The 17,374-nt window shown below is 34.8% G+C and overlaps 2 protein-coding genes across 2 annotated transcripts in view; one reads left to right on the forward strand and one right to left on the reverse strand.

Moving 5' to 3' along the window:
* Positions 1–1,930: 1,930 nt before the first annotated feature.
* On the forward strand, positions 1,931–5,273 carry LOC110027454 (polygalacturonase-like). The gene is made up of 3 exons (XM_020728899.1): positions 1,931–2,443; positions 3,309–3,852; positions 4,906–5,273. The coding sequence occupies exons 1-3, from the start codon at positions 2,025–2,027 to the stop codon at positions 5,131–5,133; spliced, it is 1,191 nt and encodes a 396-aa protein (XP_020584558.1). The 5' UTR covers positions 1,931–2,024; the 3' UTR covers positions 5,134–5,273.
* Positions 5,274–5,530: 257 nt separating this feature from the next.
* The window catches only part of LOC110027402 (vam6/Vps39-like protein), a 38,475-nt gene continuing 26,631 nt past the window's right edge, over positions 5,531–17,374 (reverse strand). Inside the window, exons 13-14 of the mRNA XM_020728814.1 lie at positions 10,197–10,367; positions 5,531–5,924 (exon numbers count right to left, since the gene is read on the reverse strand). Of these exons, the coding sequence (XP_020584473.1) occupies positions 5,832–5,924; positions 10,197–10,367 (264 nt within the window). The 3' untranslated portion in view covers positions 5,531–5,831. The remainder of the gene's footprint in view (positions 5,925–10,196; positions 10,368–17,374) is intronic.

Genomic DNA, 17,374 nt, shown 5'->3' on the forward strand with positions numbered 1-17,374 from the left:
GATGAGCTCATTTGTTTTCGTCTTGGTAATGTTGATTTGGTCGATAAGACTAAGCCTGACTGACTTTGGATCGGCATGATTGATTTGATAGACCAAGCTTTTTTTATTGTTTGATATAATTTGGTTGTCAACCCTCGATTGCTTAATGAGAGGCTCATGTCAGCGGAGCAAGACTAGATTATTGGGTAGATGGTGAATCATTGTAACTCGATAGATAGCTCATACCTCATCTAAGAGAGCTTATGTCTATAATATATTATTGTATTGTCAATTCTTGGTCCCTGATGCAGGGCCTCAGGGGTGTCTGTCATACAGCTGGTGATATTGAGGAACTAGGTTTTTCCATGGATTAGGTCTATCGGAAGGAAAGTTGATGCCTTCGGTCAACTTTCTCGTAATGGTTAACTCAGATGCTTTTCTGTCTTGTTTTAGTATAATTAGTTCAGATTCGGATTGATTTTTCATCCATTTGTTCTTCTTCTTGCTCAGTCGGCCTTTTCCTTTAACTCCGACGAGAACATCCACCCAGATAAGTAGGCCTCCTAGTCTTCTATTGATAGACGCTCTTTTATCATACTTTTTTCCTTCTTGACTGTTAGATCTCCTAAAGATCAGCGCTAGCACATTTTTTTATGTACAAAAGAAGTATTAAAAATGTTTCATTAGTGGCATGACTTTGAAGCAAAATTTGATGTAGTGCATGAAGGTCAAAAATGCAGTTAGGAATGGTCAAGACGATCCATCTCATATAAACAAGAATATAATGACTTGAACTTCTCATAAATACAAGACAAGAAGGACTTGAAGATGATGGATGAAACATTGTAGGAAAGTTGCAATTTAAAATGTGAGCAAAGACTATTAGGTTGACTCCCACCTTAAAGGTGAAGGCAACATGAGATAGAGGTGATATATAATGTGGCGTGGAAGTCTGGTAAGAGATTGAGGATAGTTGCAATGATCCTCCTTCCATAGGTAGAGATGACACGAACTTGAGGCAATGATAAAGTGGCAAAGGAAACTTGTGGAATCCACTAAATATGATCTGATCACTTCTTATAAAAGTGGAGATAATATACTAGAAAAAAGTTAGATTAATGCTCCCTAAGGGGTGAACTCGATGTGACATGAAGGTGAGCACTAGTTGATGCAAGAAAATTGTTGTGACCATTCTAGATGATCGAGTAGGCCTTCTCCCAAGAGATGAAGACAATGGAAATCCAAAGTTTGATAATCCCTACCATCCTTGGATGTTTGGTCAGCTCTATAAGAGGAAAATCATCTCAATCATCTTCAATGGTCATCTCGTCCTTTAGTGCCATCTCATTTAACATCTCAAGATTAAGTTGTCTTCACCTTAAGGAAGAGGATCACCATAATCACCTTCACCCACCTTACCATGTTTCTCCTGTCATCATCATCACCAAAGATAATAGCAATAATCCCTACTTTACATTGACTCCTTATTGAAGTTCATAAAATGGTAATCACTTATAATTCAAAACTACTAATAATGAAAACTATTTTATCAAAACCCCACCTCATGATTTTTCACTTGCAAGAAAAAGCATATATTCATTCATACCCTATTCACTTCTCCAATTGTACATAATGTCATTTAAAACTAAATTAATCTCTCTCTCTCTCTCTCTCTCTCTCTCTCTCTCTCTCTCTCTTTCTCCCTCTCATCAACTTCTAGCACAAAACAATAAAAAATGCTTAAATAACAAACACATTCACAACTTCAAAGAAAAATCTCTTTTATGAACATACATTCAGACTACATCTAGAAGAAAAAGTCAAACAGTCATTAAAATAAAATATCCAAATTATATTTTTTATTCTATTTTCTTAACATCCAAGAAATTAAAATTTCCAATAAAAGATTATTAATTCACTAAAACACCATTTCCATGTGCCAAATGAGTTCAATCAACACAACCCCACTTCAATTCAAGCCTATAAATACTCCCCTCCACTCTCCCCATTCTCTCCCATCTCTTCTCTATTCTTTTCCCACCCAAATGGACCCTAAAGTTTTTCTCCTCATTCCCCTTTACTTCACTACCATCGCTTATTCGGCCTATAACGTATTGGACTTCGGTGCAAAGGCCGATGGACGGACGGATTCCACTCGTGCATTCCTAGATGCATGGGCGAAGGCCTGCGCTGACCAAAAACCGGCGTCGATGGTGGTGCCCCGTGGGCCCTACTTAGTGGGTAGAGCACTATTTCAAGGCCCGTGCAGGAATAGCAAACTAATGCTTTTCATTAAGGGTACTCTTATGGGCTACACGAGCTACTCGACAGCATCCGAGTGGATCACGTTTAAATATGTTAATGGGCTCTCAATTTTTGGCGGGACCTTTGATGCTCGTGGACAAGCGCTCTGGGCCTGTAAAGCTGCAGGCCGAAACTGCCCCGGTGGATCAACGGTAGGCCCGTTATTTTCGTGATTAAGATTTTTTTTTTATTTTTTGAGACAAATATTTAAATTAAAATATTTAAAATATTGGAAATTTTACATTCTTAACACAGTATTCTTATGCATTTACATTTCAGCCATTTAAATTCTGATATTTATAAATACAATATTTGGTGCCACAAACGAATCTGATTTCGAGTCAAGTTGGGATTGAGACAAAATTGACTAGAAAAAAAATTCGAATCAAAATTTTGGCTCGTAGCTTGACTCGTTTATTTTTATCCGAGCTAAATTTCGAATCAATTTTCAAGCGGTTAACGATCTTCAAGCTAAATTTCTAAATTCACAACCCTAACATCACTAAGGCTATAAAAGATCCGATTTCAAGTGGAGCTGGGCTCGGCCCGAAAAAAATTTGATCCACAAACTTGGCTCATAGCTCGACTTATGTATTTCGATCTAATCTGGATCTGAATCAAAATTACAATCAATGTTCGAGAGATCAATGATCTTTGCATTAAATTCGCAGCCCGGGTCATAACTTATACGCTAAAACTCATATTTTAAACTTTCGAAAGTTACTAGTTATATTTTTATGTAATACTATAAATTTGAGTGTTAAAATATTAGGTATTAGATATGTAAATAAAAAAAAATTAAGTGGTATATATGTAAATGCCCCAAAAACATTTTTCATAAAAAAGTTAAAATCAAAATGCTTAATCTAAAATTATAACTCTTTTGTCTCATAAACCTATGCCTGAAGATGTGCTTTAGACTTTCGATCATTCGAGTGATTTTTAGGTGATTGTAATGTAAAATTTCAAGGTTAGATCTGCAATACGCCATATTTAAAATTTTAGAGGATTGATATGTAAAAAAGCTCACCATCAACCTCGTGGATGCAGGCATTGACGATCAGCCAATCGAAGAATGTTGTGTTAAGCAAATCAAAAGTGAAGAACAGCCAGAGTTTTCAAATCGCGATCATATTCAGCCAAGATATAAAAGTAGAAGGCATAAAGATTAGCGCACCAGGCAACAGCCCAAACACGGATGGAATCCACATCCACATGTCGAGATTCATCACCATCACCAGCTCCTCCATGGCGACCGGTGACGACTGCATCTCCGTCGGCGAAGGGGTGTCCAACGCTTGGATCCAGAACATAACCTGCGGGCCGGGTCATGGGATATCGATCGGGAGTTTGGGAGATGGCGGGGAGAAGACGATGGTGCAGAATGTGACGGTGAGGTCGGTGAATTTCAGAGGAACGCAGAATGGATTTAGGGTTAAGACATGGGCGACGCCTTCGAGCGGGTTCGTGAAGGAGATTAGGTTTCAGCACGGGGTTATGGATCGCGTCGGGAATCCTATCTCTATTGATCAGAATTACTGCCCTAATCCTGGTAGCTGCCCTAATGAGGTAAGTAGAGTTTGGATCCGATTTCGAACCAAGTCGGCTCAGAGTTGAATGAAGTTTGATCCAATTAGAAATTGCTCAAATTGAGTTATTGGGATCTGCTTTAGTGCATTTCATGCGCCCGATCCGGCTTAAACTAAGTGGCTCAAATTGAGTTGTTTGAATTTATTCCAACTCAAAATTGGCTCGAAATCGGCTCATGACTCATCATACTAGATTTTACTTATCATTATATATACATAATTTTTATAAATAAAAAATACTACGAGCTGATGTCGAGTCAATTTGAGCATGCCTCAAAATCAGCTAAAAAAGACTCGATCCAATGTTTCATCTCATAGCTCGACACGTTTATTTCAATTTGATCTAACTTCGAGTCAAAATTCAAATCCATTTTCGAGTGATTAACGAGCTTCAAGCTCCATTCACAACCTATTGAGGGGGTTCTTTTTCATTGTAAGACCCTGAATTCAAATCATGCATATTATTATTTAGGGTCACCTCTCCTTCCTGAAATATATATATATTTGCATGTATGTATACAACACAAGTATTTATATTTACATACATATTAATTAAATCTTTAACATCAATTTAAAAGTGATATATTTTTCATGTAGGAATTAATGGCACCAACATATTATAATTATAAATATAACCATCTAACAGTAGGACTTAAATTTGTAAATATATAAGAATTGTGTATTATGTTTGTAAATTTTTTAATTTATATATATAGAAAAAATGATTTTTAACATAATTTTTTTTATAATAACATAATATTAAATAATTATATCTCCAAACTTAAATTCTTGGAAGATTTACACTCGCACCACTTAATTCCTATGTATTTACAAACCTAACATCTAAACTTTTTACTTTTGCATACATACATATCATTTTGTGGAACTGTGTACTTGGTGATATTTCTGATCTGATGTGAACATTTTGAGTGGTATAAATGTAAAAAAATAAAATTTACGTGTTACATATGTACATCATAGAAAATGGTGATATTTATATAAATGCCCCTAATTTATGTACTGCAATTCACAGAGCTCTGGAATTAAGATTAGCAAGGTGACATTTAGCGACGTGCATGGTACTTCCTTGACACAAACAGCAATAAAGCTTGATTGCAGCAAGACCAACCCGTGCGAAGGGATTCAACTAACCAACATAGATTTGAGCTACAAAAGGGAGAACAAACAAAAGGCCAAGTCATTTTGTAGGAATGTTAAGGGGAAGAACTCGGGCTTTGTTCGCCCGCCGAGTTGCCTTTGACGAGCGAATACTGATTCAGAGGACGTTATTCTGACCTAATTTTTCGGGTTTGATTTGAGTTGAGTGCAGTATTAGCATGATTGATGATAGATGTATCGTGTTTTTATCTTTCAAATTGAGTAAATGACCCAAAATTTTAATGTTACCCACCCTTCAAAATATAAATTTATTTGCATATAATATTTTCCAGAAATAAAATTAAAAATTAAAGCTCGTGTTCTACCATTCTTTCGCATTTGAAGCTCTCCAACAATACTAGATAAGAAAATATTTACGAGAAGGATTCGAAAAAAGGCATTACAATGGAATAAATAAAAAGGAATTAATTTGTAAATAAAAATGTTGACATATATGTAAAAATTGAAGTAAAGATGTTAGATATGTAAATACATAAAAATTGAGTGGTGTGGATGTAAATCTACCAAAATGTTTTGGAGCACTTCAACAAACGCAAGTTATTAGCCATCACATTTACAGGGAGAAAATATTTAATAAAATATAAAACCATAATTTTTTGTTTCTTTGCTTGGAAAAGGCATCAGTAGAGAATATGGAAAGCTAATTTGAGCGCAGATGCATCCCACTAGTGTTACTAAGAGGTGAATAAATAAATAATCTTTCATGCAATGCTTGCTCTTCAAGATAATGTAGACTGCTAACCTGGAACCAGCAGAAACCAAGATGGAGAACAATTCCTGCTATCTGGTAACAAGCCAGCCAGGTTTGAAAATAGGATTTTCCTTGAAATTACGCCCTCGTGCCGATGTCGATTCTCCGAGACGACGATAACACTGTTACGAGAAAGAAAAAATGATCAAGATGATGAAATAAAAACGAACATTTAGTTATAAAAATTAACATTCTCCCTTCAAAAAAAAAATTTTTTTTTTTTTTTTCCATACTTGAACCTATGAATGCCCCCCATGGGGGTGCTATGGAGGACACACCTCCCCTCCTTTATTTTGTATTCTAGACGACAAAGCTAGGATCTTGTCTGACAAATTGAAAGGGTTGGTTTCTTTCATGGGACGGATCGAACTTGGAGGGGGTTGACTCATGATCCTATGTGAGGTAATTGTCTTCCCTTGAAAAAAGCATTGATTGACCTCATTAGATAGACCGAGTCGGAGGTGATCGAGGCCCGTAGTCCTACGGCAAGGCAATTGTCTTCCCTTGAAGTTGATACTACACCACATCAGACAAAGTGGATTGGAGGCAATGGTATACCTCAAGTGCTAACTAATTGGGCAACAATCATTTGACAGCAATGGTATACCTCAAATGCTACTGTGGCTCATTGATAATAGTCTAGATTATATGTATAACTTGAAATATATTGGTAGAATTTTATGTATTTATGAGAAGACTTAAGAGAGAATATTATTGTGGAAGTCAAGAATTTGTTTAATTGTGGTCATGTCAAAGTTGTTGACATGAGTGACCATTTGAAGTGAAAGTTACCCCCGGCCTAGTATTGGTTCTCGTAGACTTTGTATCTAAATATAAGGCGAAAAGACTTCCCATCCACAATCGTGCCTAAGAAGTTGACGTGAACGATCTTTAGAAACTCCAGCGATGATTGCCCTTTATCTAAGAATTAGTTTTCATGGGCTTTGAGAGCTTGAAGCATGTTTGTAAGGGTGTTGAAAGACTATTTCAGATTAGGGTGAAGACCCTTAGAGATCGTGATGCGTCAAGAAATGATTCTTGTCCCTCAAGGAGAATTCTACATAGCTCATCATGGTTTATACTATGAGGAGCATTGGAAAGATAGGGTTATGTCAAGTTCTTTCCGAGCACCCGAGTGACAGAAGACACAATACCGAAAATAGATTTAAGGGGTCTTACAAAGATAGCATTATATGTTGATTTTGACTTAACAATAAATTGGATAGAGTGAGCCATTTATTGAGAACATTCTCTCACTATGACATGAAGAGTATTTGTTCCTTGTGCGCATTGATAGTATCATTTGCAGTGATTTGTGCTTTCACACAATGAACGGGGTCAGCATAAAAGTGGATTAATGACGAGTAGCAAGGTCCTAACAAGAGCCCGCCACTAAAATCTGAAGAGCTTCGGTGGAAAATCTTCAGAATCTCTTAAGTGGTTCTCCTTCATTTTGATTTCTAACGAATTCCCGAAAAATGAAATGAGCTTTTAAAAATCTTTAGATTTGTTATGAAGTACTTTACAAAGAGTTTGTTAAGGGGTCTTACAAAGATAGCATTATATGTTGATTTTGACTTAACAATAAATTGGATAGAGTGAGCCATTTATTGAGAACATTCTCTCATTATGACATGAAGAGTATTTGTTCTTTGTGCGCATTGATAGTATCATTTGCAGTGATTTGTGCTTTCACACAATGAACGGGGTCAGCATAAAAGTGGATTAATGACGAGTAGCAAGGTCCTAACAAGAGCCCGCCACTAAAATCTGAAGAGCTTCGGTGGAAAATCTTCAGAATCTCTTAAGTGGTTCTCCTTCATCAAGCCAAGTAACAGCAAAAATTGACAAAGAAGCGCATCAAAAGCCCACTAAATGTGCATGATGGTTCGACAATGATCAATGTGTTCATAAAGGTTGGATGCCCCATCATAGAAGTTAATATTTGAAAGATTGAATTTTGATAGGATGGGGTGTTGGAGGACATTCTCGACCAAGGGCAAAGACCTGAAAATTACGATGAGGACGAAATGATCCATATCCCTTAGAGAGAACTCTTCCTGAACCAGACGTCGTAGCTCAACGCGAATTACATCATTAGAAGCATAAGTAAGGCGTGACTAAGCCAAGTTTTCTGTGATCGCTAGAGGGTTACCAGTCGATCTAACTGGACAAGATGGATAGGTGGAACTTATATTATCGAAGAGACTGACGTCTTAACCTGCCAGAGGAGGGATCCCATCATAACAGAGAGGGATTCTCTGCAACTTGTTCACCTTGTGGCTAAACATCCTATCTGATTGTGTGGGCATCGGCTAACGACCCTCACATAGGAGCTAAAAAATCTCATGTTGAAACTCCTCCATTCTACGCACTCGGCCTTCCAAAGATGAGTCTAAGGCGTCTGCGCCAGCAAGATAATGTCTTTAGTGGAGGTAAAAATCAGATGATTGGCGTCCCTGGCTCTAAGATTTCCCTCTAGAGTGATGGGTATTAGAACAGGGTGCTCCATCTTTACCAATTTGGTGTTTATTGGCCATTTCACAAGTTTTATAAGTTCTACTGCAAAACTATTGTGGGATGTAAATTTGAGGTGATAGACTGATACATTAACGTCTTAGTATTGTACGAAGATCTAGCACACACATAACTAAAAAGAAATTGACAAAAAAGACAACAAGAGTTTTTACGTAAAAAACCCGACAAGGCAAAAATAATGGAGTCTAACCCAATTGAAATGATTTCACTGTCATTTCGTTTACAAAACTTTACCGGCCATTGAAAAGCCAGAAGCAATATTACACCAATTGGGATGTGACTTTCACTATAAAAGTGATAAAAAAATATTGGGGAAGAGATGATGACTCGACTGTTGTAAAGAAAAACTCGATAGAGGTCAAGTGTCGAAAATTATGATGCCAACGTCGGTGGTAGCGATGGCTACAAAGATGGTCGGGTAGCAAATTTTCGGTGGCAGCGACAATGGTAGTCCGATGGTGAAGTCTATGGTCTAAAATTAATAGCAATGGGGTCGAGCGGCGGCGGTCATACGATAGTAATCAAGTTGCAGGGATGATTGTCTGACAGTGGCGGCAGTCGGATGGAGGTGGTGGAGCAATGGAAGTCCGGCAATGTCGATGGCTCAAAGGCGGTGATCGGGCAGCGGCAACGGTTGTTTAATGGTGGCATCAACTAGTTAGTGGTGGCATGGCAATAGTGTTCTGGAATTAGCAACAGCTCAATGGTGGTCTGGCGATGGCATCAGCTAGTTGATGGTGGTCCGACGGAGGAGTTTAGAAACCCTCAAGAGCTTGAAGCACTTTCAACTTTCTCTTCCAAGTCCAAGTCCCAAATCTCGTTTCATGAAGAGAGTGAGAATCTATTTATAGATTTTATGAGTGTCATAACTATTGCATGAGTTTGAACCACTCCAACAGACGACACAGAACTATCTCTTTGATCGGATGATATTTTTTTAATATTAGAGTGTCTTAATAATATCATAATCGAGTAATCTTCAGCTCAACAAGAAATTTAATTTAACTGTAAATTTATCAGAGTTTGAATCTATTAAGCATTCAAGTGTCCATCCAAAGGTACTAATTACGCTTAAATGGCTTGATCGGACTCAGAGCGAGCTAATTTTGACTTCATTGGGCTCGCCTGCCTAAATCGATGCCCTAAATAATTTTGAATTTGAATCTAGAATGTTTATTATTTGAAATGCTCCAAAATTTATGCATGATTAAAATAAATTTTTGAGGACGTATCAATTCTATGTCATTTTATTATAATACTAACTTGAATTAATAGTTTTTCCTCTTATTCATAATAAACAAGTTGGAACAAACTCGTAGGATTGAGCTCGAGCTAAAACTCAATTTATTTATCAAGCTTAAGCTCAAGCTGAGGGTGACTCGAGCTCAACTCGACTCTACTTGTTTACACCTAAATCGATGCCCTAAATAATTTTGAATTTGAATCTAGAATGTTTATTATTTAAAATGCTCCAAAATTTATGCATGATTAAAATAAATTTTTGAGGACATATCAATTCTATGTCATTTTATTATAATACTAACTTGAATTAATAGTTTTCCCTCTCATTCATAATAAACAAGTTGGCACAAACTCGTAGGATTGAGCTCGAGCTAAAACTCAATTTCTTTATCAAGCTTAAGCTCAAGCTGAGGGTGACTCAAGCTCAACTCGACTCTACTTGTTTACACCTATAGTGAGAATGCTATAAACACATTAAAAAAAACTAACCATTACTGTATGCAGCAATCTAATATGAATTGTTTCAGTTAGACTAGCAGGAAGCACGTGGAGATAAGTGACACCGAAATTAATACCCAATACTCCAAAACTTTTGCATAGAAGAAAGTTTGTACCTTATAGCAGACAATAGAATCATCCGGATACATTGCGAAAAGTTTAGTGCCAAGGCGGGCATGGCAAGAGTTGCAAACGCTCTCATCATTTATTTGTACATTTCTTGATCTCTCCTCCAGTCTCGCCAATTGTGCATCTAGACTTATAGAGCGTGAAATATTATGAACTATCTGATAAGACAAAACAATACAATCATGTCCACCAGCACAACACCATTTAGACTCGAAGAAAATCATCTGTGATAATAAATGTATGATTTGAAAAAATGTGGATGCTTTAAAAATCCTTGGAGGACATAGATGAGCATGAGTTTTGCAGTATAATTAACCAAAGTCATCTTTTCAACAAAAAAATCATACAGAAATGAGAGTTTTAAATATGGGCATTTACATACATACCACTCAATTCTTAGTATTTATGTATCTAACATGAAAACTTCCATGTGTATATGCATAGCACTCAAATCTTTAATAGCATATCAAAAATATCATTATCACTATTTTTAAAAGTGAATACACTATAGTGCATGGGTTTATCATGCCAAAGTGTTATCCATGTAAATATAAAAGTTTGTGTTAGACATGTAAATACATAAGAATTGTGTGGTATGTATGTAAATTTCCCTTCTAAATATTGAAATAAAAATTAATTAAAAGTTTGGTACATAAGAAACTTATTTGCTTTGATAGATTAACAGCTTACAGTTGATCATAAATTTTGCATCACATTTGAAGGATTAATAAGCTGCCGAGTAAATCAAGTTACATTAGCTAGCCGTTACACAGTATCAGCAGCAAGAGCAATAAAACCTAGTATCTGATTGTTTTGGTGTCAAACAATATGTAAATCAGGATTCTACTTCCCATGGAATGATACTATAAATGTTGGTCAATGAAACAATTTCGAAGAAAATTATTTGTTTTAAAACTTAGAAAACAAGTAGGGTAGAGTGGTATCGGTTCCATCCAAATCTAGGGATCAAACCCAAAATTTTTCAAAGAAAAATTTCATTGACCGGAACTAAATCCAAACAAGCACTAGAAGCAGCCCAAGTCATAACTATAAGAACCGAAATTTTCTCCTACGGTTGTTATCGCAATCATGCCACCTTCCCAAATTGCTCGTCCTGAACCGATTCTTTCCTTGTCTTCCTCGGTACGTTGTTGCCTCATTTACTTTTATTGTTATTGTTTTATCGTCTCTCTTGGCTATTTAGGAAGGACCCATTGCCGCCTTCTTAGTATTTATGTATCTAACATGAAAACTTCCATGTGCATATGCATAGCACTCAATTTTTTAATATCATATCAAAAATATCATTATCACTATTTTTAAAAGTGAATACACTATAGTGCATGGGTTTATCATGCCAAAGTGTTATCCATGTAAATATAAAAGTTTGTGTTAGACATGTAAATACATAAGAATTGTGTAAATTCCCCTTCTAAATATTGAAATAAAAATTAATTAAAAGTCAGGTACATAAGAAACTTATTTGCTTTGATAGATTAACAGCTTACAGTTGATCATAATTTTTGCATCACATTTCAAGGATTAATAAGCTGTCGAGTATGTCAAGTTACATTAGCTAGTCGTTACACAGTATCAGCAGCAAGAGCAATAAAACCTAGTATCTGATTGTTTTGGTGTCAAACAATATGTAAATCAGGATTCTACTTCCCATGGAATGATACTATAAATGTTGGTCAATGAAACAATTTCGAAGAAAATTATTTGTTTTAAAACTTAGAAAACAAGTAGGATAGAGTGGCATCGGTTCCATCCAAATCTAAGGATCAAACCCAAAATTTTTCAAAGGAAAAACTTTCATTGGCCAGAACTAAATCCAAACAAGCACTAGAAGCAACCCAAGTCAGAACTATAAGAACCGAAATTTTCTCCTACGGTCGTTATCGCAATCATGCCGCCTTCCCAAATTGCTCGTCCTAAACCGATTCTTTCCTTTTCTTCCTCGGTACGTTGTTGCCTCATTTACTTTTATTGTTGTTGTTTTATCGTCTCTCTCGGCTATTTAGGAAGGACCCACGCCGAAGTCAGGACATCGCTCGCCTCTCCTCTCCATCACCTCCTATAGTCACTGAAGTCCCCCCCCCCCCCCCCCCCCCCCCCCCCCCCCCCTATTTTCGACCAAAACCACAGCCTTAGTAATCAAATCCTTGCAATACAATAGCAGTTAGAACTAGTCGGGAAGACAACGATGGGATTGTGACATACAGAGACCACCGAGCTTCTATATTTCTCCTAGTTTGTCAAACCTTGTGATACAATTGCAATGAGAGCAAGTCGAGAAGAGAATGACAGATTGCGGCATATATAAACACACCGAAACTCCTATCTTTTTCGTCCTTCTAGCAACTTCACAGCCCCATCCTCATTACCTCCATAGCTGATACCTAAGGTGAGCATAGTCCTGGATTTATATTTCTAATTCTTTCAATAACAATGTTATCAAATTTAAACTCAATTAAATTTATTATTTTACTTGGAAATATCATTACGTTAGAATAAAGTTAATTTCAAATCAATCCCTATACCTAACCAAGTAAATAATTAATCTTAATATGTCTAACTGCAAAATTTTTAAATTTTGACAAGTAGGATATGCTAGTCAACATCCATTGAATCAATAAATTTGGAGTTTAGCATTTGTCCTAAGGTAATGAATTGTTCTTTATTATGAGAGAAACGTACCCTTACTAGTTAGAGGCGCTAACCTTGCTACTTTTATTAGATTCCTAGCTAGTTGTAGGTTTGTCGGTCTTACAATTGAAATTGCGTTAATATAATTACAGTAGATTTCATTTTTGTTTATAATGACTTTTCTGTGTAATTAGCCTTGTTTTATTGTTGCATAGACTCAAATTTAATTATTAGCATGCCTTTCAACAATTATTACTTTTTTATAGCATTAATATGATAAATCTCATTATTACAGTTTTATAATTGGTTATAGATACTGGTGGATATTTTGTAATTATATTCATGCTCTTTAATTATGGTGCATGAAATATAACTGATATTATAATATTATTATGTCAATATTAAACTCTTTTATTATGGCAAGCCAAACCAACGGGTCCTCAAAGAAATCAGTGGATTTCCATAGGATTAGCGCCTTCTTATTCTTGTTTCAGGATTTCATAGTAAACTGGCTATAACTTTATTTGATGCTAGAGTATCACATTCATTTATATCTAAGAATTTGTGAGATTCGAAGGATTGGAATCATTCAGGATGCTTGACACCTTATCAGTCATGGTGCTGCCATTAATTGAATTTGAAGTGATCCTAGGGATGGATTAGCCATCTAATCACTTCACAACCATTGATTTCTCTAAAAAAGATAATCCAATTCAATACCCCTAATGAAGAAGAATTCAAGTTTGTGGAAGATAGAGGAGACCTATCTATGATGATAACTAATTTAAAAGCCTACAAACTGTTAATAAAATAGTATCAAGGCTTCTTAGTTGAAGTCATTGATATTGTGAAAGAATTTGAGAAGTTCGAAGATATATCAATAGTAAGTAAGAAGTACCCAAAAGTATTCATAGATAATTAGTCAGGTTTGCCTCAAAGAAGAGACATATTTTTCTATCAATTTACTACCTAGTGCAGAATCAGTGGCAAAAGCATAGGATGACAATCAATGAACTGCAACAATTAAAGAGCAACATGACTTATTAGAGAAGGGATTTATCAGGCCAAGGGCTTCCCCATGAGGAGCTCCAGTACTTTTTTGTTAAGAAGAAAGATGGAAGTTTAAGGCTATGTAATGATTATCTTAAATTAAACAAGCTCACATGAAAGGACAAGTTTCACCTGAGTAACAGGACAATGGACTAGGTAGGGGGGGGGGGGGGGGGGGGGATAGTTCTGTTTATTTTTCAAATCAATTACACATGCTTTTACTCCTTTCAGCTTTTATTTTACAATGCAAAAAATCATGTTTTTTTAAAATGCTAAATGCTAGAAAAATAAAATAAAATCTGATATTCATGCATATGCATATGGGAGTCACCTATAGACGGTGCTGGCAGAAGAATGAAATGTAACAAAAAAAATAATGAAACTATTTTTTTATTTAATTTTATTTATTTCTATTATATTTTTCATTATTGAGAGTCACTTCCTAAATGTACACTTTAAAAAACATTCATTTAACATTTCCAAACCACTATAAAGATAGGCAACAATTTTCATTTCCATTTTCGCTCATGTGTATATTGCATTCCCATATAAGTACCATCAAGTGGTGATTCCCATATACATGTATGTCTCATATTTTATTTTTTTTTTCTTGCATTTAACATTTAAAAGTAAAATACTTGTTTAAATCTATTTTTTGTTTCCAAATACAGTGATTTTATTATATGACATTATAGATTAGGTCATCCTAATTTTGTGATGCAACAAATCATATGATTGGTTGTTCTAAATTGTTCTCATCCTCTATACCTTATGTAGGTAATAAAAATGTCAAAACCATTGATGGTTTCTTCTCGATTGGGACATGATACTGGCAGAAAAATGCAATTTAATAAAAAATCAATATAGAAAAAAAATTTTAATTACTTTCATTTTTTATTATATTTTTCAATATTGAAAGTTACTTCCTAAACGTATATTTTAAAAAACATACATTTAACAATTCCAACCCAACATAAAGGTAGGCAAAAATTTTCATTTTCATTTTCAGTTCTATTAACGTACAGATATATTATATTCCCCTATCAATACCATCAAGGAGTGAGTCTAATATGCATGTATGTCTCTCCTTTTTTTTTTTTTTTGCATTTAACATTTAAAAGTAAAATTCTTCTTTAAATCCTATTGTTGTTTCCAAAGACGACGATATTATGTTATGGCATTATAAATTAGATCATCCTAATTTTTTTGTTGCAACTAATCATATGATTGGTTGCTCTAAATTATTCTAATCCTCTATACCTTATGTAGGCAATAAAAATGTCGAAACCATTGACGGTTCCTTCTCGATAATTGTTGAGACAATAACTCTCAAACTCACCCTGTTGTTAACTCTTCACGATGTGCTCATGTTCTCAATTTGTTTTGTAGCTTATTATTCATTAGTAAAATTACCTATGGCCATCAATGTAAATCTAATTTCTACCATTCATGTTGTGATTTTCAAAAATTGATCACTAGAAGGATAATTAATAGTGTTGTTAAAGAAAAAAATGGACTCTATTATTTTGAAGATGGACTTAACTTAAATAAGCAATATTAAAATACCTTTTTTTTAAAATTATGTTGCTTTCAAAGACAATGATATTATATTATGGCATTAAAGGTTAGGTCATTCTAGTTTTTCAGTATTTAAAACAACTCTTTCCTAGTTTGTTTCAAAATAAAGATATGCCACACTTTCAATGTCATGCTTGTCACTTTCTCATCATCTTGCTTCTTTTCCTCCCTAAACTTATAAACCAACTACAACATTTATTTTCATTCATAGTGATGTTCAGGATCCTTATAAAACTTATATATTATAAAAGAAAATGGTCTGTTCATTCAGTGATTAGCGCAAAAAAGTTTGATTTTTTTAATAAAAGAAAATTTTGAATTGAAAATAATTTTCAAAAAATTTACGCAACGGTACAAACACAATTTCAAAAAACTATTCAAACAATACAAAGTGATAATGGCTGAGAATATTTCAAAAATATTTTGAGCCAATTTTTAAAAAAAAATGAATAGTCTATCAAAGCTCTCGGCACTCCACAACAAAACAGTGTGGTTGAAAGAAACACAAACACTTATTGTAAATAGCTCGGGCATTGAAATTTACAAATCATGTGTCAAAATATCATTGAGGCAAGTCACTCTTAATGGTAAATTCTTCATAAATCGGACATCCAATAAGGTTTTAAACTTTTAAACACCTTTAGATATTTTTCATAAAATTTACACAACAAATCGACTATCGTCTTCTTTACCTTTAAAAGTATTCGGGTGTACTACATTTATTCGCATTCATTTTAAAAAGAAAAAACTTGAACCCTGGGTCAAAAAAATGCATGTTTGTTGGTTATGCTTATAAATGTTTTGAACATATTTCTTAAAAAAAAAAAAAATTGTTACCATAGATGTCACCTTTTTTGAATTAAAACACTTTATACGCCTCATTTTAAGTGGTGAATAAAATAAAGAACCGACTGCTATTTTCAGGATTTGTTTCAAATCGAAGACTCATCAAATAATATATCCCCAACCATGATTATTCAACCTAAAAATCCAAACTATACTATATTAGGAGAAAGTAGGTTGAGTTTTTTAGATATTGAGGACTATTCAAGTCTTCCGATATTGTCATCTCATAATGTTCATAATATTGAAACTAACAATGAGGAAACAAAAAGAAGAAATACGACATAGGTACCATTTGACATTGTTTACTCGCAACAAAGAGCAACTCAAAAGAGAAAGTCTACAAATCATGTGCACTGCCCAGAATTTATGAACCCTTCAAGTAATGTCCTCACTAAGCCTTTATCTTATGATCAGCCCATTTCATCTTCGAGTTTTCAATCTTCTAATCATGGAACTGAGTTTAGCTCTAATTCTAAATCTAATGATTATAGCATTCCCATTGCTACTTGTAAGGAGATGAGGTCGTGCACCCAACATCCATCGTCTCATTATATGCCATATAAAAATTTCTCACACATTTTTCAGGATTTTACCCTTACATTTGTCCTGTATGAAAATTTCTTATGTTATGCAGCATACTCTGAAAGTTCATAAGTGGAAGGAGATTGTCTTCGAAAAGATAAAAGCTCTGGCAAAAAAAGTCAAGTGGGAATTGGTTGATTTACCTAGTGGAAAGAAAATTATCCTATGCAAATGGTGTTTAAAGTCAAGTATAATTTTGATGGCTCTCTAGAACGATACAAGGCTTGATTGGTTACCAAGGGATTTATTCAGACCTATTAAATTGATTACTAAGAGACATTCGCCTCAGTTGCAATACAAAACTCTATAAGTGTTTTTAAGTGACTTGCAATTAATCTTGATTGGCCCCTACAATGGTCAGATATAAAAAATGTATTTCTCAATGAGGACTTACATGAATGCACCCTCACGATTTAGTAAGAAATTCGGTATAAAAGTGTGTAAACTAAAAAAAAATCCA

The sequence above is a fragment of the Phalaenopsis equestris genome, unplaced genomic scaffold (assembly GCF_001263595.1).
Source record: "Phalaenopsis equestris unplaced genomic scaffold, ASM126359v1 Scaffold000428, whole genome shotgun sequence".
Taxonomy (NCBI): Eukaryota; Viridiplantae; Streptophyta; class Magnoliopsida; order Asparagales; family Orchidaceae; genus Phalaenopsis; species Phalaenopsis equestris.

Excerpts from the sequence above, each read along its gene's own strand:
- LOC110027454 (XM_020728899.1), top strand. The coding sequence starts at position 2,025 with ATGGACCCTAAAGTTTTTCTCCTCATTCCCCTTTACTTCACTACCATC. Across the intron at positions 2,444-3,308 it reads GGTGGATCAACGGTAGGCCC|CTCACCATCAACCTCGTGGA; the intron begins GTTATTTTCGTG and ends TATGTAAAAAAG. Across the intron at positions 3,853-4,905 it reads CTGGTAGCTGCCCTAATGAG|AGCTCTGGAATTAAGATTAG; the intron begins GTAAGTAGAGTT and ends TGCAATTCACAG.